The sequence below is a fragment of the Lissotriton helveticus genome, chromosome 3_1, assembly GCF_964261635.1.
Source record: "Lissotriton helveticus chromosome 3_1, aLisHel1.1, whole genome shotgun sequence".
Lineage (NCBI taxonomy): Eukaryota > Metazoa > Chordata > Amphibia > Caudata > Salamandridae > Lissotriton > Lissotriton helveticus.
This window is the reverse complement of record NC_136061.1, coordinates 339,292,218-339,319,541: the sequence shown is the minus strand read 5'-3', so window position 1 is coordinate 339,319,541 and position 27,324 is coordinate 339,292,218. Positions and strand designations below refer to the sequence as shown.

The following is a 27,324-nucleotide window of genomic DNA, read 5'->3' as shown; positions in this document are numbered from 1 at the left end:
CTCCGTGCCCAGTCCAGAGCCACAATGATGACTTGGGCCCGGTCGCGCCTGATCTTCTTAACACTCTGGGCAGAAGTGGTATAGGCGCAAAGGCCTACAACAGACAGCAACTCTACTCACGACGAAAAGCGTCTCCGAGCGAGTGCCGCCTTGGAAATTCCACCGCGCAGAACTGATGACATTGCGCGTTCTCTTCTGTGGCTAATAGATCTAACCAAGGCTCTCCCCACTGCTGAAAGAGGCCTAGCGCCACGTTCGAGTTCAGACGCCATTCGTGATCCATCATGCACAGAGGCTGAGTTTGTCCGCCCTGGCGTTCAGGAAACCTGCCATGTGTTGAACCACCAGGGTCACGCCCTGATGTTCCAGCCACTACCAGAGGCACAGAGCTTCCTGGCATAGGGTCCAGGACCCCACCCCACCCTGTTTGTTGCAGTACCACATGGCGGTGGTGTTGTCCGTGAACACCTGCACTACACTCTCCCGGACAGAGGGGAGGAATGCCTTCAGTGCAAGCCGGATAGCCCGCAGCTCAAGAACGTTGATATGGAGCTGGGATTCCGCCAGAGACCTGAGGCCTCTGATCTCCGCCTCTCCCATGTGGCCTCCCCAGCCCTGGAGGGACGTGTCCGTCACAACTACGTGCTCCAGTTGGGGTAGGGAGAGGGATCTGCCGCTGACCCAATCGCAGTCCGTGAGCCACCACTGCAACTGTCTTGCAGTGCCCTCCGAGATCAAGACATGGTCGGACAAGTTGCCCTGATGCTGGGCCCACTGAAACTTCAGGTCCCACTGCAGAGCCCGCATCTGCCACCTGGCGTGATGCACCAGAAGGATGCAGGAGGCCATCAGCCCCAGAAGCCGCAGCGTCTACCTGACCGAGACTCGGGATAAAGGCTGAAAGATCGGAATCAGAGCCTGAATATCCCGAACCCGCTGTTCGGGAGGATAAACCCGAAACTGCGCCGAGTCTAGAACCGCCCTGATGAAGAGGATCTTCTGAGAGGGAAACAGTTGCAACTTCGGCACATTGATGGAGAACTCCAGCAAGTGCAGGAGGTCGGCCGTAGTCTGGAGGTGGCTGACGAATGTCTGGGGCGAGCCCGCCTTCAACAACCAGTCTTCGAGGTAGGGGGAAGACTGAAACCCCTAAACTACACAGATGAGCTGCGGCCACCGCCATCACTTTCGTGAACACCCGTGGGGCGCTGGTAAGGCCAAAGGGGAGCACGGTAAACTGAAAGTGCTCGTGGCCTACCGTGAACCGCAGGTAGCGCCGGTGGCCGGCAGGACGGGGATGTGAAAATAAGCATCCTGCAAGTCCAACGCTACCATCCAGTCTCCCGGGTCCAGGGCAGCTAAGACCTGAGCCAGTGTCAGCATCTTGAACCTCTCCTTCCGGAGGAAGCAGTTAACGTTCCGCAGGTCCAAGATAGGGCGTAGGCCCCCTTTGCCCTTCTTGGGAACCAGAAAGTTGTGGGAATAACAACCACACCCTACTTCTGGCCCAGGAACGCGCTCGATGGCCCCTTGGCCAAGAGGGCCGCAACTTCCTCTCGCAGAAGATTCAAGTGAACCCCCGACACACGGTGGTACTGCAGTGGATGGCTGGAGGGGTCGCCTACAAAGGGAGGGAGTAGCCCCTTCGGACGATTTGCAGCACCCACCTGTCTGATGTGATGTTGCACCAGTGGAGGAGGTGATGGCGAACCCTGCCCCCCACTGGCTTCATGTGGGCCTGAAAGCGCGGACTAGGAGGGATTTGAGACAGATGCTGCAGGGGTATATGTGGAATGGCCTTGCCGTTGTCCCTGGGCACCGCCACGGCTGTTACCACGTCCGCCACTGCGCTGGATGTTAGTCTGCGGCCCGTGGCTGGCAGGACGTGTGGGGGTGCCCCTTCCTTGGCCACGAAAGGGGCGAAAGGCAGCAGATTGCTGGCGCGGGGTCGACAGGCCCAAGGTCCTGGCCGTAGCCCTGGAGTCCTTAAAGCGCTCAAGCGCACGGTCTGCCTTGTCGCCAAAGAGGAGACAGCCATCAAACGGCATGTCCATATGGGTGTTTTGGACATCAGCCGAAAAGTCGGCGGACCTCAGCCAGGCGTGGCGACGAATCGCCACCGTCGTTGCCATTGCTCTACCCAGCGAGTCCGTTGTATCCAGCTCACATCGGATGGAGTACCGTGCGGCATCTCAACCCTCCGCAAGGGCTTGGGCGAGTTTAGTCGGGCCTCCTCCGGACATTGTGGCAGCACGTCCGCGACCGTGTCCCACAGAGAGTGGGTATAACGGCCCAAGAGGACCAAGAGGCCCGCAGTGTTAATGGACCACAACCCCAAACTCAGGGAGGAGAACATCTTTTTGCCATACTGTTCGTACCTCTTGGATTCCCGATCGAGGGGAGCTGTCGGGAATGCGGTCTGGGAGTTAGAGGCCTGTAAGACCAGGCTCTCGGGAGTGGGGTGGGTGGACAGGAAGCAAGGGTCACCCGGGCGGTGGCATCTGGCCACGTTCCTATCTACAGGGGGTCCTGTAGCGGGCCTGGACCAGGTGCCCGGAAGAACGTCAAACAAGGCCTCCTTAAACGGCAACAGAGGCTCCAAAGAGCTTGCTTGCGGTTTAAGGACCTCAGTGAGGAGGTTAGTCCTCACAGCCGAGACAGGGAGTTCAAGGGATAAGCCCTTGGCCGCCCGCAAAAAAAACCACACTATAGGCAGCCCCCTCCTCCGTAGCCAGGACAGGAGGGGAGACAAAACCTGTGTCTGGTGAAGTCTCCAAACCACTGGCATCCCCTAGCTCACCTGCCCAGTCCTGATAAAGACTGGCACTCACATGCCAGAGGGTCCTCAGACCCCTCCCAATCCGCCTCGCGACCCCTCCCAATCCGCCTCGCCACCCCTCTCCTTGTACTCGGGGTCAAATGATGGGGCCGGCTCACAGATGAAAAAATCTCCCATCGGCGTCGAATGCGGTGTCAAGTGACGCCGCTCCGGCGTCGAAACCGGGTCGAGGGGGGGACCGGGGATGACGTCGTCCGTAGACAGCGCCGGAGGTGACACCCTAGGGGCCGGCGCCGGCGTACGGTCGACCTGCGACTACCCGGATCCAGAACCGGATCCAGCTTGGGCTCCCGAAGGCGCAGCGGAACCCGACGGAGTGAGCGACCTCATGTCCCTGAGGAAGGCGTCTATCTCCTCCGGCGTCGCGTTCTCCCAAGGACCGGTGGGTATGGAGCAGGCCGGCGGAGCCGCGTGGGCGGTGTCGCCCGAACCCCCGGCCGTGTCGCTCAAGCGTCGGGGGGAGTCGGAAGAGCGATGTCGTTTCTTTGACTTCTTGTGCCTCTTACCTGAGGACTTGGAGCTCGAGGAGTGGTGACGATCCTCCGAACCGTGATGACTCCAGCCCCGCGACCGGTCCCTCGACCTACTCCCGGACCGGGACCTCGAACGGCGCGGGGCCGACTGCCGGAGCTCGAGGCGCTTGCGGGACCGCAACAATCTGAGGATGGAGTCGATGACCATGCGCAGTATTGTCCAAGGGAGGAGTCACCTATCTCGTGACTACAAAGACTTCTTCCAAGAAGACAACAATAACCTGCAATCATCCGAGCCCAACACCAGGTGGCGATCTATTGCTAAATGTACAATCTGCAGCTCATATGCCTCGAACTTAAAATTAAAGCATACCTTTTTTTCTACTTACCCCACTGGTCTGGATTCAATCCGAGTGCGTATAACTCTTGATTGAGTAAATACAATAAATGCTTAACAAAACCTCTGGATAATCCTAACTCCTCGCCCACACTACCACAAACAGAGCTGTTAGTACTTAGCTAATTTGGCCTTTGCTTTACCTGTGGGGGCTCCCTGGACTCTGTGTACACTATACCTTACTTTGACACCGTATATACAGAGCCAGCTTCCTACATCCTCCTGCAACCTCCGATATGAAGCCTGTAGTCTGTTGATCGAAAGCAGAATCCTCATTGAAAAGCACTGGGTGCCCGATGCTGTAGTTGCACCCAGAACCAGCCGCCCTTGTGTCGCTGGTGGTGTATGTTTGATGCTACATGCAAGCAGCATGGCTTCGAGCACCCCCAGTCTCCATTGAGAAGCATTGGGCCGAACTCCGATTTTGACCTTTGAACCCAGCCTTCCCTGTGCTGATGCAGTTTTGGTACTCATCTGACCCTTGCCCCTTGCTGTTGATTTGTGTCTAAGACTGGAATTGTAAGTTTTGTACTTACCTGTTAAACTGCATTACTGTTTTCGTCCATAGGATTACATTGAACTGTTCAGAAATTGCACTGCCTAGACTTTTAAAGTGAAAAATATTTTTTGTTAAAAAGGTAAATTACCTTAATACTATGATCTTGTTCTTAATGGACAAGTTACTTACCTTTGGTAAAGCCTTATATTGCATGATCTGAGACATGATCTAGCCACCGATTCCTTACCATTGAACTTCCAGTTGTCAGGCTGGAGCCGTAAGATTTCTGATAGCAGTACCCCTGTATTCCAGTAGGTGGCGTTGGTCGACCTCCGCGTTACGGCGTCGGGACGTCCACGTCATCAATATAACTTATGTTTGGCCACTACAATTCACCTCGGTAATGATCAGAATTGGGAGTGGCATTCTTTGAATATTTGAATAAATGGAACCAGAGGCTCTGGGTTTGGTGACCCCACGAGCAAAGATGGTGTTTGTGTGCGTCAGCTATCAGTGCATTTTCTTACTACGCCCCTAAATCTGTGCATCGCCTGGTGCACAATGGAACCCTGGCGACAAAGGTAAGATGACCTTTAGTGTCGTGCCTGCCTCCCCCCCCGCCCCGGTACTTGCTGTCTGTGGATGTGACTCCTGACCGTTACCTGTTTTCCTTACCTGGAGGTGACGTGGCACTTATAATCGCTTCCAAGGAGATGGGCCGCGGACGTGATCGCTCCACCACCAGCCTGACGTATGCCTCTACCTCGTCCCCCGCAAACTCCAGCTCCGCCGTGGCCGGTTCAGCATGCCTGAACAGAAAATCTGCAGGATTGTGCACCCCCGGGCAATAGATAACTTGAAACCGATACTCGTGTAGCTGCAGAACCCATTTTTCCATCCTTGGTGGAGGCTTCGAAGAACGCCCCATAAAAAGCGGAATCAGCGGCTAGTGGTCCGTATGGACTATAAACGGCTGTCAATAAGGATATAGATGGAAATGGTGACATCCCCAGTGAATGGCTATCGCCTCCTTCTCAATATACGAGTAACGCTGCTCGGTATCTGTAAGAGCCTGACTCGCATAGGCTACCGGTGCTCAATCTCCACCTTCCTGCTTCTATGACAGCATCCACAGACCATTCGGACTCTGAGGACAAATCAAAGTACACTAGAGTGGTATTAGCAGGGAGTGCTTGCTTGGTATCCTGGAAAGCTTGTTCTTAGGCCAGCCGCCAGTCCCAGCCGTAATTAGATTTTGTCAGTTCAGCAAAGTGGCAGCGAGATCCGTCAAATTTCGAATAAAACGTCCACAATAGGTGACCATGCCAAAAAAACTCCTTACACCGGTCACTGATGTGGGAGCAAGCGCCACCTGAATGGCATGGACTTTAGACAGATCCGGTAATACTCCATGCTGGGTCAAATGGTATCCAAAAAAGGCAATCTCCCTCTTAAGGAACTCACATTTTTCTCGGTGGAGAGTAAGGCCACACTCCAGTAAACGCTGGAAAGTATCTCTCAAACTACCCATATGTTCTTCCAACGTGGGTGCGTGCACAAGAATGTCATCGCTGACATTGAGGACACCCTTGCGGCAGTTTCGTAACAAAGGTTGAGGGGGCCCCTGCAAGGTACATTGAGGGCCCCCCACTCCGGGTTTAATCCTGAGCTCACAGGCCTGAGTACTGTGCTGAGGGGGCCCCCTGCAGCTCAGAGCCCCCCTGCACCATGGGGCCTGTGTTACACCACTGCCTTGAGGCCTCCCAGCACCCCTCGGATGGTATCTTGGAAGACTTCGGCAGCACTGGACACTAAAAGATAAGGTGTTTGTACCTCCGAAGACCGACATGCTTTGAGAACTTGGTAATGGCTCATGACTCAGGATCCAAAAGCAGTTGATGATATCCGGCTCACAGAACCATTTTAGAAAACCATTTAGGGCCACTCACCTCAGCCACAATGTCGTCAACGGTGGGGGTCAAATGACGCTCTCTATTGATTGAATGGTTGGGCCGCCGCATACACAAGCAAATGCATACCTCGTCTGGTTGTTTGGGCTTCCGGGCCACAACGATGGAAGACACCCAAGGAGTTGGGCCGTCAACCCGTTCAATGATGTCGGCCTGCTAAAGCTTCCTCAACTCCTCTTACACTTTCGGCCTCAGATGAAACGCCACTCACTCTTCTATATTTGAGAGCCACTGGCTGAATGGAGTGATCAATATGAAGACGGACCATATGGTTCTTAAGGCATCCTATGCCCTCAAACAGCAAAGCAAAATCCTCCACCAAGGAATCCATACTTACTTGATGAATAGCAAATGCGAAGGCCACTAACTGCAGGTGTTCCACCGTTTGACAGCTTAACAGCATCCCCTCTCCCTCCTGGGTGACATATGTTTTAGTTTGAGTAGAACAGGAATCATGGGAGATACTGATGGTAAATACTCCAGCCAACAAAAGAGGAGTGACGGATTCATATGCAAACACTTGTGTGGTTGTACGTCGTAGAACCGGTTGTATGGGAAGGGTCTGCAACAGGGAGCGCGCCATGATGTTTATAGACATCCTGTGTCAATCAGTGCAAGGAAATGGGTGCCCAGTGATCACTACATTGCACTTCGGGATCCGCCTTCGTAGACCCCCACCTGCCTGCATGGTGTGAATAATATGGACAGTACCCTCCACATCATTGTGAGCCGCTCATTGCCAGAAGCTCGGCATACAAAACTCTTTGTGCTCAGTTCGGAGCCACAAGAACGACTTGTGCTCGGTCGTTCCTGATCTTCGAACTCTCTGGGCAGGAGTGGCATGGGCGAAAAGGCATAAAGAATGTCTGAGCTTCACTTGCGACGAAAAGCATCGCCGGGCGAGAGCTGCCTTGGAAACTCTAATGGGGAAAACTGCTAACATTGTAAATCTCTTCAGAGGCAAACAGATCTAACCAAGTCTCTCCCCACCTCTGAAAGAGTCCTTGCCCCACTTCCGGTTGAAGACGCCACTCGTGATCCGCAAGGCACAGTCTGTCCACTCTAGCATTCAGAGAACTGGCCAGATGTTGAACCACCAGGTAAATGCCCTGTTGTTCCAGCCAGGTCCAGAGACGCAGGGCCTCTTGACAGGAAGGCTTTGTTGGGGAGGATGGTATTGTGATTTGACACAACTTCTGGCTGCCAGAACCCGCGTCCACGGCCCGCAGAGGTTGCTGAACTTGCGGGACTCTGGCTGGAGTAGGGTTGGTGCGGTTAAGGCCCCTTCTGTAGCCACGAAAGGAGAGAGAAGCAGACAGGCCGGGATGTTGTGGTGAGGCCGAAGGACTTGTCCCATGAGTCCTTAAAACACTCAAGCGCTGCATCCGCTTGGTCTCCAAAGAGACGAGAATCATCAAAGGGCATGTCCATAGGATTTGCCTGGACATCCCCTGAAAGTCAGCCAGCCAGGAGTGGTGCGGAATGGCCACTATCGTGGAGTGTTAAGGCTACTATTGTGGCAATCGCTCTGCCTAGCGAGTATGTTGTGCCCAGCCACAGTGGATGTCGAACTTCACTGCATCGCTCTCGTCTAAAATAGCTCGGAAGAGGAGAATACGTTCCTTCTCCGAGACTCTGAGCAGCACCTTCGCAACCATATCTCATATTGAATGGGAATATCCCCCCAAAAGGCATGCATTGTTCACCGACCGCAATTCTTGACTGATGGAAAAGAAAGCTTTCCAGTATTTTGGACTGCCTGTCCGGGGGTGCGGAAAGGAATGTGCCACAGGAAGCAGAAAACTAGGCCGCCAAGCTTTGTGGGGTGGGCGTTGAGTAAAGCTGGGTCACCCGGAGCAGGGTGGCAGCGGGGAAACGCACTGTTCACAGGAGCCCCTGTGCTTGGCTTGGACCAGGTGCCCAGAAGAACGTCCGTTAAGGCCTATTGAAAAGCTTCAAGGGATCAGAGGAGGAAACACAAGGCTGCAGAAGAACCTCTGTAAAGACGTTAGTCTTGACTGCCACCACAGGAAGCTGCAGGTCCAAGACCTACGCAGCCCTACGCACCACCATTGCACATGATGCCCTCTCCTCCATAGCCAAGTTAGGGCAAGACAGCATGTCAGAACCTGGGGAGGTGTCTAGGTTGCAGGCATCACTCAGTTCCTCATACCAGTCCATATCTTGAAGTCAGGATATCTCAAAAGGATCCTGCTCTCCCTCTCAATTTTCCTCATCCATTCCTAACCCTTCATAATATGGGAGGTTGAAAGGCATGGAGCGGTACAGCTCTATCAGTCCCAGTCTCTCCGTCGGTGGACCCCCGACCAACTGTGTCGTCTTGAATGACAATTGCAAAGGCAACGCCGAGGATCTCGGCATCTGACGTGCCGCCGGGGAAGGCTACTGAGGTACGGCCAGCCCTAAGTCAGATCCGAGAACTGGTCTGGTAGGAGGCCGTGGCAGTGGGGCCAAAGCTAAAGGCGCGGAAGGCATGCCGGCAGGGTCAGGTCACCACCATATGGCGCATATGGTGTCATAGTAAAAGTTAATTACATTCGGTAACGTTATATCTGGTAGAGACACAGTCTAGCCGCAAATTCATTAACTTTTGAATTCTACCCAGGCACCAGCCTGGACCGGATATTTTTCAGCGGTACCTCTGTGTACCAGGGGACGGCGTAATACGGCTCCGCGATGACGTCGACTAAGGTTATGACATCAGAGTAGCCATTTAAACTGGTTGTGGAAACAGTGTGCCAAAAAGATCAAAAATCTTTGAAACATCAATAAAGGAGAAAGATAATTTGGTATGTTAAAACCAAAAATGGATTTTAAAGGGAAAACCTCAAAATAATCAACGAAGGACATGGCTACATGAAAGCTGGTGAATAACCACCATGCAAGGGAAGAAAACCTTACACTCTATAGCCCATTCATCACATGAGTGGCATGAAAATAACCAAACAAAATCTATGAAAACACCAACTGTTTGTTGAATCACATCATTACGTGACATATTGATAGTGCCAGTACCAGGGATGATGATATCAAACAAAGATTTTCAAAGAAAGAACAAAATCTATGTGGCCAGGCCATGTGGTCTGTTGAGTCCCAACATACGTGGAGATAGTGATCCCTTGTATATAAAGCCAGAACTAAAAAAGGGTATAACCCTTACCTTATAGGTCATTCGCAGAGTGGGAGGATGGACAGGGAGCTAATGAATCTGAAGTTAGACTATGTCTCTACCAGATATTACATTATCAAAGGTAAGTAACTTTTGCATCGGATACATCCGATAGAGACATCTAGGCCGCAGATTCCTTAACTTTTGAATTAAAAAACATAGCTATACCCCCTGGATGGACTGTGAACCAATCCTACAAAAGTTCTCAAAGAGAACTAGCCAGTCATAACAAACAACCGACCAAATGTACGCAGGAATAGCAGAACAAGCGCTTGGCTTTTAACAGAAACCATGATCACTGTCACAGAACTTATAAATAATAAACAACCTTATAGGCCTGACAAACAGGAAAATGGGAAAAACCCTAAACAACCATCTGTCAGTTTTTAGACATTAACGTCTATTCCGCAAGGGGAAAAAAAACTCGTTGACTAAAAGGGCTGAATGCAAGATAAAAGTCATGATGAAATCCAAAAGACTCTCAGAACTCATTCCATTATACCAAGATGAATGAACACCAAAAGAAAGATGAACAATAATACCTTCATAATATTGAGGGTTTTGTTTGAACAAAATGACCACTTGATTGTTACATAAAGCACTGTAAAGAGACTAAAATGACACTAATAGATTTAATATTGAAAAAATTCCGTCAAAGGTGCATCACCTGGACACATACATAATGTATATATATATATATATATATATATATATATATATATATACACACTGAAAAAACCATAGGTTATAGACCATATATAGTTAGGAATTAGCATTTACAAAACCTTATTTTACTCACACAAAACCATTGAAATTCCATATATAGTTAGTTGCACTAACTATATATCGCGCACCCGCAATCCACTGCTGATGATGTCACATATTACATCATTCATGACATGGTCAGTGACATCACTGATGACATCTCAAATGACATCACTGATGACATCACTGACGACATCTCAAATGACATCACTGATAACATCTCAAATGACATCACTGATGACATCACTGATGACATCATCCAGTGACTGTGTGTTTCTGTAAAGTTAAAATGTGTCTTACATATTGAAGAATGAGTGGAAGTATAAGTGTCTGGACAAAGGATTTAGTAGGTGCATGACTGAATGTATGAGTGAGTGATTAAATGTGTCTCACTGAGTGCATGGGTTAGTGACTAAACTATCTTAATTTGAGCATCATTATGCCTGTTGTTCTGTAAACTGCTGCATGTGTTGATCAGTAGCTATATGATTAACTATATGGGTTACTGATTGATTGTCCAAGTATTTGTATGGGAGACTGAGTGTGTGTGTGTGTGGCTGGCTGGCTGGGAGGTGTGTGACTCTGTGCAGATCAATGTGTACTTGTATCAATGATTCTATAAGAAGGTAAGTATGTGTTAGTATATGTTTGAAAATGTAAGCTGCTCTATGTTTAACTGTATAGACAAGAAAATGGAAGTGTCATTGATTCTTTAACAGGACTGACTACGTGTGTGAGTAACTCCATGGATGAGTGGCAGACTGTGAGTGTCTGTATAGGTGTATGAGTGCATATGATAGTGTTGTAAAGATGAGTGATTGTATGTATGAATGATTGTATGGGTGAATGAGTGAATGTGTGTGTAGACATAGGAATCAGTGAGTGCGTATGTAGTAACTAGTATTGGTGTGTCAATGGTTTCAAAAATTATACTCTGTATTTAACACTGGGTGAAACAGAGGTTATATTAAAATGTGAGGAGATGCATTGTATTGTCACATGAATGATATCATCAGTGATGTGGTCATTGATGTCAAATCAGATGTCATCAGTGATGTCATCAGTGATGTCATCAGTGATGTCACTGACCATGTCATGAATGATGTAATATGTGACATCATCAGCAGTGGATTGCGGGTGCGCGATATATAGTTAGTGCAACTAACTATATATGGAATTTCAATGGTTTTGTGTGAGTAAAATAAGGTTTTGTAAATGCTAATTCCTAACTATATATGGTCTATAACCTATGGGTTTTTCAGTGAATTTTCAAGGTTTTGTAAATGCTAATTCCTAACTATATATGGTCTATAACCTATGGTTTTTTCAGTGAATTTCATTGGTTTTTTAACAGCTAATATCTGTAGCTGTAAAATGTATTCTTCTTTAAATCCAAAAATATATTTTATATGTTTATGAATAATTTTTTTTTTAAATATTTTTTTTTCTTCGTTCCCGCTTCGCGAATCGGGAAGCTTCCCGTTAGCTGACCTTGATGCCGCGAAATAGACCGCGAGCCGGTAAACGTTTACCGCAACTGCCGCGTTAGAAAACAACATCGTGACGCCTCCCGTCCGCATGACGTTTCACGTTGTCGCGTGATACGTCATATGACGTGCTACGTTAGCGAACTGGTACGCGAAGCGAGTCGCAAAGCGCAGGTTTCTGGAAGCAAACCGGGAGGCCCTGCAAAGCGCTTAACGTAAACACAGCAGGTCATGTGACTTGGTAATAACACTTTTCATTGGTTTATTTCACTTTTGGTTTCCTAATGATGTAAGACTAGGTCATATAATCTAAAATGAACACTTTTCATTGGTTGAGAACTCTTGTTTTTCCCAAATGATGAAAATCCCTCCTTCTTTCCTCACTCTGACTTTCATCATTGTGAGAGAAAGACCCTTTGTGATCACTGAGCAATGGCTTCTTTAGTAGCTTCAGCTGGTGCTTCCCCACCACCTCCACCACATCCAAGGAAGAGTGGACCACCTGCTCAAGTTATAATTCAACAAGAAGAGGAAGAAGAGGAACAGGACGACGAGCACGAAGAGAGGCAGTTTTTGCCTGAGGAGCCCAGGACGTCTCACCGGAAAGAAAACTTCATTTGGCAATTTTTTTAAATTCCCAAAGGTCAGAAAAAAGTAAATGCAAGATACGTAACTTGCCTTATATGTCAAGATAGACTGTCCAGAGGGACCGAGAAAAAATACTGTTTCGGAAACTACACAATGCATCGCCATATGACTAGGTGGCATCCTAACAACTACAGTGCTGCACAGTTTCGGAACGACCTAGATAATCTCCCTATTATGGCCAGAAGATCTGTTGTATCGGAAGTAACGGGACCAGAGGGCAGGGAGATAGTGCCAAATATACAAATGAGATTTGGTGAAGGAAAACACGTCTGCGTACATTGCGATGGATTCATTTGCTACGGAGAAAGAAGCATCACTCTGATCAACAGAGCTATTGACTATCATATGCAAGTTTGTACGAAACGCCCAAAATAATAAATACTTTTTTTTGTTTTGTTGCTCCTGTTGAGCCCTTTACAATGAATCGTTTTCATTGCCCCCTCCAAGAAAACCCCAAAAAAATATAAAACTGTTCAGAAAAATTCAAAAAAAGTAAAAAAATGTTCAGAAAAATAATAAAAAAAATATAAAACAACAAAAACAATTTAAAAAAAAGTTATTTTCAGAACTACCTCCCCGTTATTAAAAAATTGGTACAATATTTGGAACTGTGCCAACCTCTATTTCTCTTAGTTCGCTTCCCAGTTCGCTCGCCGGTACGCGAACCGGAAGCGAACCAAAAACAGTAAGTATAAGGGAAGGAAACAGACACTTATGTTAAAAGAAAGACAGCTATAGGGGAGTAAACTAGAGATACTATTACCCGTAATCCACTGCTGATGATGTCACATATTACATCATTCATGACATGCTCAGTGACATCATCAGCAGAGGATTGCGGGTTTTTTGGCAACGTGCCTTATCCACGGTTTAATAACGCTGCCTTTTGCTTTATATAAGTTTTCAAATTGTATGAAATATATACCAATAGGTCGTTATGAACCTTTAGGTAGTGCTTTTCTTCATGAGGTCTGGTCGCTTCCATACACATACAGATGTTTCAAAGATGATCAAGAAGTTTATCTGAATGGAGAGGAATGCACTGAGACGCCAGATCATTCACTAATGTGTAGGCACATACAGTTACACGGTTCATGCAACAAACACCGACCAAATATGGCTTGCGTGTTGCAAGGCACGCCAGTTCCTGCTATCATCCCCACGTTCAAGTTGTTGGAAAATGGTAGTTATTTGATGCTCAATAATGAAGATTGTTCTGGGTTAATTAAAAGTATTCCTTTTATCGTAACAGTAAGTGAACGGGTTATTTGCTGCAGAAATGTTCTATTTCCTCCCACACATGAACATAGGGAGTTTTCAATCTCGCCACAAATACCAACCTTGGGAGCAGATTTCAACGGCATGGCAAGAATAAGAGCTCTTTTGTCTCAGAGAGAGGTGGCCTTGAGTTCGGCCCGTGAAGCTTTCGTGCTTCACATAGCAAACACCCGTACAGAGGTGCAGACCCTTTTAAATACCGATTCGCCTTTGCATTTCAGCGACATGGTTCGGACTATCTTTAACGCATCCTCCACAAAGGCCCTGGCGCACTTTTTTAAAGTTGTTACCAGTGGTCTCGTGACTTCATTTGAGAAAATCTTTGGAGTCATCCCTGCTTTCTTTCATTCTATTTTTTCCACTCTGCTTCGTGGATTGCCATTTTTACTTGCATTACCAGCGGACGCTCTTGTGCTTTTTTACATTTTTAAATATGGATGTCCCTCCTGTGCAACCTCCCGCCCTGCAGCTGCTGACACTGTTCCGCAATCGCATGCTAGAATATTATGGCACAATGCCGTTGGCGATATTAAGCACGGCATATGGATTATCTTTTCGATTCTCCTTCTTCACCTGTGTCCAGCCTATATTTCACTGCCTGACCTGTGATTTCGATTGGGCCATTGATTTGTGTCTCTGCGGACCGGTTTCTCCTGACGTCGACTTTAATCAGCTGATGACTCCTATCATTACTCACGAGTTGGTTTGTCCTGGCGAAAGGATTATGGCTGTGGCATTGATGCATGGACTAATTGGTCCCTGGAATTTACTGGCGGCAACACAGTCTTTCTTGGAACAGAGCTTTCTTGAAAACCCACCGAGCTGTCCTCTGATGGTGATAGAGGATTCGGTGCTGGGAGAGCACGTATGTTCTTTTCCGCTTTTAAATTGGATGGCTGAACTCTTTTCGGATGAAGACGGTGACTTCCTATTGGAGGCTGTTGCAGCTTATTTTGCATACACAGTTATGTCATAGACCTTTTTCATTTTTGATATGCTGAGTACTAGCATTTCATTGACAATTCATTGACTTATTTGTCAAGTTTTTATTATTTAGCTTGCCTATTGGCTTAAGACTCGATAAAGTACTTGGCTGTTTTATTTTTCTTTAGCATTAAATTTTCCTAGTTTTTAATATTTTGCCTTGCGGACCGTCCACATATAAAGTTGCAATCTGCTCTCATGAGATGGCACTTCTATTATCTTATTCAGTTCGTTTCCGGATCATGGGGAGGTGTCATCTAGGTCCTGGATATCTTTACACCGTGTTAAGTTAGCATGGGCTCATTACCGGTTTAAACGCCATTTTTCCTTTTTTGCAACTTCTGCACACGACACTTAGTTGTTGCTTTAGCTTTCAACCTAATAGTTCATCGTGATTTACATGAGAATAATATGTTATTGCTCTACTATCTGCTTTACTTGTTAAACTATATCTGTACAGCGAGTGCTGAAGTTTCAAGAACAACACGATACAGAATTGTTATGAGGTCTGATCTCCACGACTTCATACTCATAACATAAGTGCAGCTTCTGCCAATTCTGGGCATGAGGCGGGTTTTATATTGCTTTGCCGAACACACATACACAACACTTGATGCGGTTCACATGAAGAGAGAGCTGGTGTATGCTGATGTGATTCCTTCAAATCTAAGACACTAAAGTATGGGCACGCCCTAAACCAACACAAAGAGACCTTCTTAGCAAATAATATAATATGTGTATTAGGGAGGGTGAGATATAAGCAGCCGCGGGCCGTGGAGGGAGTTACGATGGGGTAGGGAGGCGGGGAGGGGGAGGGGCAGGGTGGAGCCCTCTCCACCCTGCCCCTCCCCGCCTCCCTGCCCCACCGTAACTCCCTCCACGGCCCGTGGCTGCTTATAAGTGTTGATAACTCTTATTCATTTACAGCATGTTAACATACTGTCACCATTCGCTTTTTATGTACTAGTAACTATGCTGGTAATTTTGCTACTGATAATATGTGTACTTGTATTATCTAAGATACTACGCCTGAGAAGACGGCATTAGTAAATCAACATTTCAAATACACATGTGTTCTTCTTAACTCCATGTTCTGGTTTCTAAGAAATATATAACGACCGACTGTTCATGAGTTCCACGTATCCTGAGGTACTATAAGTTCATATTCTGGATTGTCTAAACATTGAGAGTTTGTTATATCCAATGTGACACTGTACCTAGCTTGCTAAGGGGTTTTTGAGTACTAAGGTGAGTTTTGGGGCACCCTAATTCGCCGAGGTTCCACTCCTCTGTCCACAGTTCTGTGTGAGAACAGAAACCCTGCGACAGGGGCACCCCCGACCCTTCCTGGAGCTTCATCACACTTGCGATACAACTCCAGCAATGCGCCACCTTTACGGCACAGTTACATCACGCATCTGTGCTGTTTTTGCCCCATGATGCGCCGCATTGTAAATGCAGCACACCATAGGTGACGGAACAGCGGCACAGAATGACTAACACATCCCTGGTGATGCGCCAGTCATCATAAATCTATCCCTATGCTTCTTATCTTGTTCGAGATGAACCGCCATATGTATCATCAAAGTTTTTTGCATTTCCTAAATAGCGAACTTTAAGGAATAAATAGCGATTCTTTACCATTCCTAGTTTGCGATTAGCTATTTGCTAATTACAAATTACCCATTCATTTCCTTCATTTCCATAGGGCGGTTGGACTCACTTTTAGCTCGAACGGCTGAATGGATTTCCACGAAACTTGGCAAAATTGTAGGGACTGGTAGCCCGATGTGCCTTTGCTATGTCTCAAGATATATGCTCCAGTGGTTTTTACGAAAATTAACTTTGAAAAATATATATTGGGCTACATTGGCCTATATATATGTTGGAGCCCAAATGTAGCCCAATGAAGCCCAATGAAGCCCAATGAAGCCCAATGTAGCCCAAAGATGGCCGCCAGAGACAAAAAAAACAAATGTAGCCCAAATATCAGCCAGATGTAGCCCAACTATAGCCCAGTGACAGAATGACCAATCAGCTTCGCAAACCTCCGTTACGCGAAGCGGAGCGCTGTTACAGATATATATCTTTTTTTGAACGTTAATTTCTCAAAATCCACTAGAGCACATATATTGAGACCTAGCAAAGGCACATCGGGCTACCAGTCCCTAATATTTTACCAAGTTTCGTGCAAATCCATTCAGCCGTTCGATTATTATTATTATTATTTTTTTTGCCCCGCGGGGCCCTTTTAAAACCTCCACATCAAACCTAGGGGGTCAGCGAGGATCTACTATTCCCCCTTATGGTCATTTGCCCCTTCGCTTTGGCCTCCTCTTGTCTCTCGATCCTACCGAGAGACAAGATGGCGTGCGCTACGGACTGTTTGGAATGTTGACAGACGCCGGAGAACCAATCAGCTTCGCTTCACAAAGCTCCGTTGCGCGAAAAGTACGCGTCCTGGAGCGCTGCCCGGTCCGCTGTTACAGATATATATCTTTTTTTAAACGTTAATTTCTCAAAATCCACTGTAGCACATATATTGAGACCTACAAAAGGCACATCGGGCTACCAGTCCCTACAATTTTGCCAAGTTTCGTGCAAATCCATTCAGCCGTTCGGGCTAAAAGTGAGGCCAACCGCCCTATGAAAAACTCAATGTTAAAAACACGTTTTGGGACCCCCCTTTTTTCTCGGCCCCCCCTTGACGAACCCCCCCCAAATTTTCAAGGGCTGCTCAGAAACAAAATGTGCCATTTTCCTGAAAATTTCAGCCAATTCCGTCCACAATCTCCAAAGTTATTAGACATAGAATTTTCAAAAATCCCATAGAGAAAAAATCCTAACTATATATACCTACTGGCGACCGCCAGTAGGTAATATTTATATAAAATTGTGTCACAGTATACTCAGAGTGGTCTGACAACACCTAGAGCATCGCTGGCTGACATTCACTGCAGGACTGCAGGTATCGACAAAGCCTGCATGGCCTTCAGTGTCATGGTCCGAAAGTCTAAAAATGACTCTGAGCTGTTAGCCCGCTCAAAATACCAAGGCAAGCGAAAGAAAAGGGAACGCACCTATTTGTGCAGTATCAAAACATTAAATAAGGAAAAGACAAAACATTAAAAGGAAATATAACAAAATTAATACAGGTTGGCAACAAGTGCATACAACACTTGTGATACAAAACACAATTTGATCACAAATCCGCCTCAAGAAGTAACAGCCATGACTTCACAAGGAATTGTAGGGCACAGTGAAAATAGATTCACAACCAAAAAAGACAGGTAGTATATAACCTCCAGACAGATGCAAAAAGCACTGCGGGAGAATAACCTGAAGAGCTTCTTATGAAGCCTAAAAACCATGCCATAAAATGTATGATCGAAAACAGGTAAGGAAACTGCAGCGTAAGCTACAGAGCTCATCCCATGTGTTCAAGGAATGAACAAATGAAATACTTATCCCTTCCACATTAGTGAAGGCAAATAACTTGTGTCTTCCAAAGAAAACACAATAAACTGAGTTAACTCACAATTTTCCAAAAAGTGAAGTACATATAATATAAATGTAGATATGCAGTCCGCTCTGAAGGAGAAAACAAGCTACACCATAAAAACACGTAGTCCAAGAGGACTTTAATGAAGGATGAACCACAAGAACAAGTATTCAAAAGAATACAGAATGTAGGCCCTGAATCCACCATCACCATAATAAATATGCACACCACAAGAGAAGTGAGGACATAATATGCTGATTACTCTAACAAGTAAAGACCAGATCGTCCCTATATACCAGACTTACCACTGGCATACCAACATGTCCTTATGAGAGACAACAAAAGGTCGAAACCATGCTCATTTTAGCATACTGGACTGCTTCAATGAAGACTGCGTCAGAAAATCTTCCATACAAGAAAATACGTCTCGAGCACAAAGCTCATCCTCCGAAGCCAAGGGACAAAGGTAAAGCTCCCTGGTCATCTAAATCAATACCAGCCTAAACAAGCATTGAAAATGCAACAGGTCTCGCCTTTTATTAAGTTAAAGCCATTTGCTTTGCTATACAATACCATTAGCATGTTTAGCTTTGCGGATGGCTGGACGCGCGTGCATTCAGCTTTGGCTGAATCGATTCCAAAAGGTTCTCTCCATGGCGAGAGAAGCGCATGCGCTGCTTTCGCCAGGCGAGACCTACAAAGGGAAAAAAACTGGTACGGAGAATAAAACATCTGTTCTCGCAAGACACCAAGAGATCAAACCGACAACGGACATGTAAAAATGCCCTAACAAAGCTTACTCGCTTTGAACGAAAAAGCCTACATCTCAAGTATAAAGACAAGTTACACCAGTAACAACAACGAAAAGCTATGACTCTGAAGATCACTGTCTTTCACAGAAGTGTCTTAACGATGCATCCCTTTCACTCCCAAAAAGATGGGCACCATCAAATGGCATGTCGACCGGACAGCTTCCAAGATATCCGAAATTGCTAACCAAGGCCTATGCCTTAATGCCACTTCTGATGCACTAGCCCGACCTACAGAGTCCGTGGTGTTCACCACACCTTATGGTATGCACAGCAGCCTGCTGACCAACTTTAATCAAATCACCAATCTCCGAGCAAACATTATACAGAAGAGATGGTAACAAATTCTGTAGCAAATCCCATAAAGCATTGAAATATCACCCTAGCACACAAGATGTATTTGTGGATCTCAAGGCTAAGCTTGCCGAAACAAAGATGTATTTAGCACATGCATAACAAGTCCTAGACTCCTTACCCTCACAAGTATTAGTAACAGAATCTAACATCCTGCGAAGAAGTCGCAACTTGAGTGACCAAGCTACATGTGGAAGGGCGTCAATGAAGACACTGCGTCTCCAGGTGCAGGCAGGTGTCTAAGTGCAATATCTTGGTCCAGTGAGGCCCCTGACTCAGGATTGGTCCAAGTACCTTATAAAACATCAAAAAGAGCCTCCCCAAACACAGGTTCTTCCCCTGCCTGCCCCTGAAAAATTGATCTCGATTAAAGGGTCAGTGGACCTTTGCACCGTAGCAATTGACCAGTTTAAAACTGTAGCCACTTTCCTTAGCATGTCTGCAAAGGAGGAACTTGCCTCTGTTGCAAAGCCAGGAGGAGAAAGCAACCCTGAAGCTGGAGAATAATCCAGGCCTCTAGCCTCTCCCAGAGCAGACAACCAACTCTCCTGCATTTAAGACACACAAATCGCAGAAATGGGCTGAAAGGGCCCTGCCTCGATCGACACAGGCTATCTTTCCACAACCTCTTCCCGAGAAATAATCAAAACCTGCCTTTCCACCTCAGTCTGAATAGTCAACTCCACATCAGATGTCATGCGTTGCCTACGCAGTGGAGGAGAAGCAACTTTGACTGCCGCTGGTAAAGTCAGTATTGGAGTCGGCTGGTTGAGGTCCGGCGTCGTAGGTCGAGATCCTAAAGGACTGTGGACCTGCACCAAAGCGGCACTGACCGCTCGACTCCAACAGTCACCAAGGGCAAACCCTCTGACGGCACCCCACTCACCTCCTTGGGGGCTTCAAAGGGAGATGGGGTCCCAAAGATGAGGTGCAACTAATTGTAATATTCCTTCATCTGAGCCATCGACGAACCAGCTCCCGGAAACACAGGGAGACGAGGAGCTGAGTCACGTACGGCCTCCTCAACCATCAAGTGGGAGGAGCTATGGAAGTTGGAGAAGGCTGCAACTTCAACCACACCTTACCTTTTGACTTCCCTGGAGAAGGGTGTCCTCCAGACGAGCTCCGGCTCCTAGATCGACTCCGCTTTTCCCAAGACGACATAGACCAAGGCTGAGAAGCTACTTTAAACTTCGCTCCTTTAACTACTTTGGTTTTAGTTTCTGGCAGAAGCCACAATCTTTGGCGTTGTTGTGCTCACCTAAACACCAAATACAAATTGTATGCAGGTCCGTCACCGACATATGTCGGCTACAAGACCCACAAGGTTTGAAACCTGTAGACATCAGACATAGGCACACTGTTCCACCGATACAAAGGCTTAAAGCAGGTCAAGAAAAAAAATCTACCAGAAAAATGTTTTCTACAGATCTACGTTACAGCGCGAAAAATAAGAAACTGACGTTCATGTGCAGGAGGGGACTTATATGGCTTCACTGACGTCATAACCAGAGTTTACATCATCACAGACAGTCCCCCGGTGCACAGAGGTACTGCTGAAAAATTTACAAATCCAGACTGCTGCCTGGGGAGAATTCAAAAGTTAATAAATCTGTGGCTGAATGTCTCTATCAGATAAATTCTTTTAGTTTGGAGGGGGTCACTACCGGCCCTGAAACGGGAGGGAAATGCAGAGCTGACCCAGGTACCTGCTCCGTGGAACGGGCCTCGAACGCTCTTGGTCTCGTCGCGTGACGGACGGGGCGAAGTCGAAGCTTCTTGTGGTGCCTCTAACCTGACCGCAACAGCTTTGGGGAAGAGGACTTTGATTCCCCTGGAGCAGTGCTCGGACTGTCCTCTCGACAGAGACCGGGAACGCGATCAACTAGGCGACCTCCGTGGCGCTGGACGTCGGGAAGCGATCAGCTTTAGGGACTGCTCCCTCAAAGCCTTCTGCACCATGGCCCAGTAATCGGAGCATGACTTTGTGTTGTGGTCACGCTCCAGTCACCAGAGACATACAAGTTGAGGGTCAGTGAGCGACATAGCACGTTGACAGGCGCCACAAGGCTTGAACCTAGAGGTCTTCTTGCTAGACATACTTAACACACCAAAAAGGATTTGACAAAAAGTCGAAAAAAGTCTGTCAAAAAATGACAGGGGGTAGCTCTCTTTGACGGATCTGCGCTGGCTGGTGCAGAAAGAAAAGAACTGACGTCAGCATGCCGGAGTGGCAGTTATATTGATGACACCGACATCATGACGCCGACAACATCACGCAGAGTCCACTGACGTCATCTACCGGCGCCCAAGGGTACTGCTAAAATAAGTCTTCCAGATCCAGCCTGACGCCTGGAAATCCAGAGGTAAGGAATCTGCGGCTACATGTCTATCAGATTTAAAGTACAAACAAAGCTTATTTTATAAAGTTGATGTGGATCTACTTTTTCAGTAGTGTGTCCATTATTGATCAATGATGTGCAATAAATATCTTACACTCTTCTGAGTTAGGCCTAAGGCTGCTCGCCCACACTACTACTAATAGAGCACTCTGGGTTTTACATTGAGCCTTGTACACTTTTGGGGAACCCTTGGACTCTGTGCACGTTATAACCACCTAGTGGCATACCACATATAGAGCCAGCTTCCAACACAAGTATATCCCAATCCCCCTCCTCCTTGGTCGTTGGGGGGAGGACATTAGGTCTCTGATTTAATCTAGAGTAGGGGCTCCCTGTCTGAGTGAAAATCAATCATTTCCTTTGTTTTTACTAGTACTCTAGGCAATGGTAAACATAAATGGCTTATTAGCCTCAGGAACAATTTCGCGCTGTTGGCGATAAATACACATAAAGCAACCTGAGATAGGGAGTTCCAGAGATGCTTCCAGGAAATCATCTATAGTCGGCCTGTTCCGTCATCTATTTTGGTGGCCTGCGAGGTCTATATTTAGGCCTACCAAGTGACAGAGGGAAATAGACTTTCCTCTTGAAGGCAAGCTTTTGGGTTGTGTCTCATTGGCTGCAGACACCCCCCCCCCCATTCCATTATCACTCTAGACCATATGGACAAACGTACTGGGTGCCTTTGTCCCATAGTGTCCCCACCTGATGCAGATTTTGACCATTTCATGACTGTGCCCTAAGGACAGGTTTTAGCCCATTCCAAATCCCTGCCATTTGAAAACAATAAATCTTGTGAGAACAGTTAGGTCCATTACTGGTTTCTGATTGGAACGAGACCTGCTGGACAGACTGTCAAACCAATGCCGTGCTGGACCAGATGAGACACTGAATACCTTTAGAAAACAAAATTACTTTAGATAATATGGGTGGGAAAGAAACCAATGAACATCTGGGATGATATAATTCAGATCAAAAACTCAGGCAGAAACTTCAGTGAGCTATCCCAGTTGAACCTTGAGCTGCAGACAATAAAAGAGAATGAGATTAGCAGGACTGAGTAGCAACATGGTGCAGTTATCACCTAAAGTAGGCATAACCAACCAATACTCTATCACAGTTCTCCTCAACCGTATCTTCCACTTGCACCCCAAGTTGCATCAAATATGGTACCCTTTGGAAGAGTGATGCATGTATGGAACATGAATGATGATTACGGTTTTCTTTAGACACATTATAAGAGCGAGTCTGAAGGCTTTACAGGAAGGAGTAATGTGAACAGCCTTGTAGCTTAGGCCTAGACAGGTGGGACGCAAATGAGGGATGTTAGACTCTCGTCTCCAATCAGCAGTATACCACATAGTGCTGACATCTCTACAAAAACAGTTGGATCACAGCTCTGCTAATAGCTTTACCAGTAAACTGCAATAGGAAACCATGCAAAATTAGGTGTCTATCCTGTGTCTAAGCTGTCCAACGGAGTTCCAGTTCTCAATTTCAAATTTGCTGTGCAAACCAATGGTTAACAAATGTTGTACTCTCAAACTTGAGTACACAAGCATCACTTTCTCCTGGGAGATGCCACACTCCTAACCAATTCAAGCTCCTGCAACATACTTAAGGACATTTGGAAGGTACCAAGCTTAAAAAGTCGAAAAAAGAAGCAGCAAGGGAAAGGGGACCACCAGGATGGCAGGCATAACAGTCCATTGCATTTTCAATCTCTATCAGCCTACTTTCCTTCATAGTGAATAGAAAACTAGGCACTTCATTTTTTGTCAATCTCTAAACTGCTGTGTGACAGTCACCTAGCTCGTGGATAATAGAAATACAGCAGAAGTAGAAGAAACAGAGTTGCACAGAAACATTAATTAGACAGGAAAAACGCTACTATTTTCAGTTTAAAAAAAGTTGAATTAAAAGATGAAAAAGAATACAGGTTCTTTTTTTCCGTGACTGCTTCTCGGTCAAAGAAGTGAGAGAAGAGGTGGATCTTTGCTTGTAGATTCATGCAGAAAAGAATTTTACAACAGTAAAAGTTGATGTATTTTACCTTTCTTAGCCACTTCCATCTCTTCTTCAGTCCAGCGCGATGTTTCTACTGGCTCAGCAGAGGCTGAAAACACAAGCAATTTATCCAATGAGATAATGAAATAATTGTTCATATATAAATTCTGCATTGAAACCGCTTATAATCCAGTTACACAAACACCCTATGCTTAGACAAGCTAGCAGAAGGAAATACTGCCTTTTTGCTTTTTGTACAAGACAATAATTGTTCAGGCCTAATGCTAGTTGTTCATCTAAAATACTCCACCTAAGCACAGAGCAAGTACAACAAGCATTTGCAATGCAATCGGTCTCGCATTAGTGAAAGTTAGAGCCATTAATGCTACAAATTACAATGTTTCTTAGTTATGCTTTATTGTGCAGTGGAATGATCATTTGACCTAGCTGAAGAGATAGGAAAGAGAGGAAAGTAATAAAAGAAAATCCACGGAGCAAGGTAGGGGTGCAGTGCCAGAGACTTATTAGTTATCTCTCAAGAGTTCTAAAGGGACGTCTACTAGACACATAGGGTACTGCAACCTTAATGCAGCTTACTAAAGGATGTTGTTTCGGCATTATTTTCTCTTGAATGCAGTATCAGAAGCACAATGCTTTAATGTTTATATGAAACAGCAACTTTAATGCAAGTGTTCCCAAACTGTGTGCGCTTGTTGGTGGCGCAATCTGCTCTTTATGTTTAAGTTGAGTGGAGGAGTAGTAGTAGTAGGGAGCGGGAAGAAGGATGCAGCGCTATGGTCAGAGCAGCCGACTTCAGAACTGTGATTCTTGGCGGAATCACCCAAGCGTCTGGCTTTAAAAACAAGCCAAATTCAAATAGTTTTAATAGGAAACTGTCCACCCTGTGCACTGGACTCTAAACTATTCGAAATTGTGGGTGTCGCTTCGGCGTTGCGCTGGCTTTTCTGAATGCCCCTTCCATAGTGGGGTAGTGCACTCAAACATATAGCATGCACCAGATAACACAATTTATGTTGTTTGAGGGCACATGCATCAACCAAAATACTGGTCGCAAATGGGCCGATTCTCAGATTCGTCCCCTTTGCGACCAGTATTTTGGTATTTGGGATGCATTAACCCAAATGCAAATTTGCAAAATAGGTAATCGCAATTACCTATTTTGCAAATGCATATAGGAAATCACAATTTGAGATTCCCTAAATGCTATGCAGGAAGCATGGGAAAATAGCTACCCTGCTTTAAGGATTCGCAAATTCCCACCAACTTCAAGTTGGTGGCTATTGGCAAATCCTTAGAAAAATGCTCTTTTTTGCATTTTTTAAGTGCCATGTGGCGCACAAACATGCCCTTAGGACATATATGTGCGCCACATGTGCAGACTTACTTGTATTGGGGTGCATCAAGGTGGCCTCTTGGCCCCCTATCAGCCTTGCAAATTGCAAACGCAATCCCATTCATTCCTATGGGCCTCCTGGCCCATAGGAATGAATGGGAAGCCATTCCTTAATTGCGAATCGCAATTTGCTTATCGCAATTAAGGAATGTTAAGGAGTAGCTAAAATATTTGCGAATCCTTCATGCATAGGTATTTGCGATTACCAAATAGCGAATCCTTACAATTTGCTATTTGGTAATCGCAAATGATTACCTTGATGCATGTGCCTCTTGGAGACCAGTGCCACAGTCTTCACGAACACACATGCTTCTTTGCACACACTCCCTACGTGTGGGTGCACTACTGCTGCAGTGTCTGTGCTTGAAACAAGGTGCACTACCCAGCCACTTGCCTCATGCCAGCTTGCAGAATAAACACAACAGCTTTGTTGCTTGGTCATGGGAAGCACACGACTGGTTGGTGTGTGCCGTCCCACTGAACATGCCTAACTAGGTTCTGCACCAATTCACTCTGCATCTGGACTCTCCAGATTCCACAAACAAAAAGCATGAGCACGCCGGAGCACAGGGCAGGAATGTCGAACCCCTGCAAGCGAAGGAATGCAGCAGTGCCTTTCTCAGACATTTCCAGACCTTCTACAGGCAGCTCCCGAGCCTGCCAGCAAAACAAGAGAAAACAGCAAGCACTGGTTTGTAGGAGCATCATTGTGGCCGACAGGATCTCTGTGCAGTTAGTGCAGTGGTTCCCAAACTGTGTGCCGCGGCACCCCAGTGTGCCATTAGGAGAAGGCAGGTGCGCCGCGAACGCTGAAGGAACAAGCTTGTAATCATGTTGAGAAAATGCATCTGAGCAATTAAGAAATGCGTCTTTTGACCCCCTACCTGTCGCCCTGAACGAAGAATGCAAGTGAAGCTTAATTAAATAACACCCAGCCGCAGTGCAACACAGGGAGGTTGCAAATGCCACCTTTTTAATCCAGAAACATCGTTTGGTCCAAGAGAGAACGACCGTCATACACACGTACTTGCTTTCACTCAGCCTCCGCATATGGCCCTCATTCGCAGCAATGTCTGACGAGCGTTATTGCTGCCGGTGTTCTAAAAGTAAGTAACAGGTTGGTTGCACACTATAATAATCATTGCTTTAACTTTATTTGTAAAGAAGGGGAAAATTACAAACTAGTGACCCCCCCAAGCCTGTGTATTACTTGTATACAGGCAGCTGTTACTGCATGCCTTTCGTGTGAAGAAACCCCGTGCCTGAAAGTCCAGTATGCAAACTTGCTGTGGAAATAGGCCGCATGCAGCCAGTATTCTTTTCCCGGACCCAGTCTGACCCTCATCCAAGGGCAGGAAGGAAGCACGTAATAAACTGTTTCCATCTCCGCCTCAGTGAAAGCAGTACCCTCATTCTTCCCTCCCTATATTTCTCCATGTTAGTGACAAGTAGGGCCTCCAAAATTAAATGAGTGTTATCAAACTTTATCTACTGGTACTATCCTTTGAAGGCTTAAAGCTATTTCTTACAGCCAAGATGTTTTTCACCTAGAGCCGTAAAAATGTAGTGTTATGAAACCACTGGAAGGACTTAATTTTTCTCCACTTTTGTTCTGATTCTGGAAAGCTTCACTTAAACTCGGGATAATAATTTTGGAGTTCATTCTGTGTGGTCTGGCGTGGTTATTTCTGCTTTATTTTTAGGTTAATTACTGCTGCGCAATTACCATCTTTACACGATTGTATCGTAGTTTAAAAACAAAGTGTATTTCTGCTCACATTTTTCACTTGCTGAAAGCAAGTGGGAAATATAAACAGAGAAGTACCTGAACTTCAAGAATTGCATGAGTTAAATATCCTGTTGATTCTGAAACCGACTGTATTCCCCATTGTTGCCCAAAACTTCATAATGCTCGGTAATTGAGCTGGTGCTAATGGCCAGAGTTGGTAACCCTGGGCCTGCAGCTTTTAGTCAGATATATGAAAAACTGGCAGGTCACCTCTGTAGAGAAAAACAGGTATTTCATCAAGCAGTTTATCCTTCCATGTATATTCACCTATTAATTATTCAATCATTCCATTCTCCGCTTCATACACATACAAAAAAATGTGTATGGGATATAAAAATTTCAGATGCATTTGAAATTCATATGTTTACATTTTAATCAATGATACCAAATATTTCAGATTAACAATGCTAATATCTGAAGAAGCACAGACAACTAAAAGACCAGCTTGCATTGTCAATAGGTAAAAATTCTTGATTTCTAGGAAACTTTTACGTAAAACAAAAATTAGAGGGTACAG

General features: G+C 46.1%; 1 protein-coding gene across 15 annotated transcripts in view; it reads right to left on the bottom strand.

Annotated features, from left to right (window-relative positions):
- NCOR1 (nuclear receptor corepressor 1) overlaps nt 1-27,324 on the bottom strand; it is a 1,934,049-nt gene that overhangs the window by 1,152,465 nt on the left and 754,260 nt on the right. For all 15 annotated transcript variants that reach the window (XM_078679968.1, XM_078679976.1, XM_078679969.1 and 12 more), the window contains exon 20: nt 23,651-23,713. In XM_078679968.1, coding sequence (XP_078536094.1) covers nt 23,651-23,713 — 63 coding nt within the window. The remainder of the gene's footprint in view (nt 1-23,650; nt 23,714-27,324) is intronic.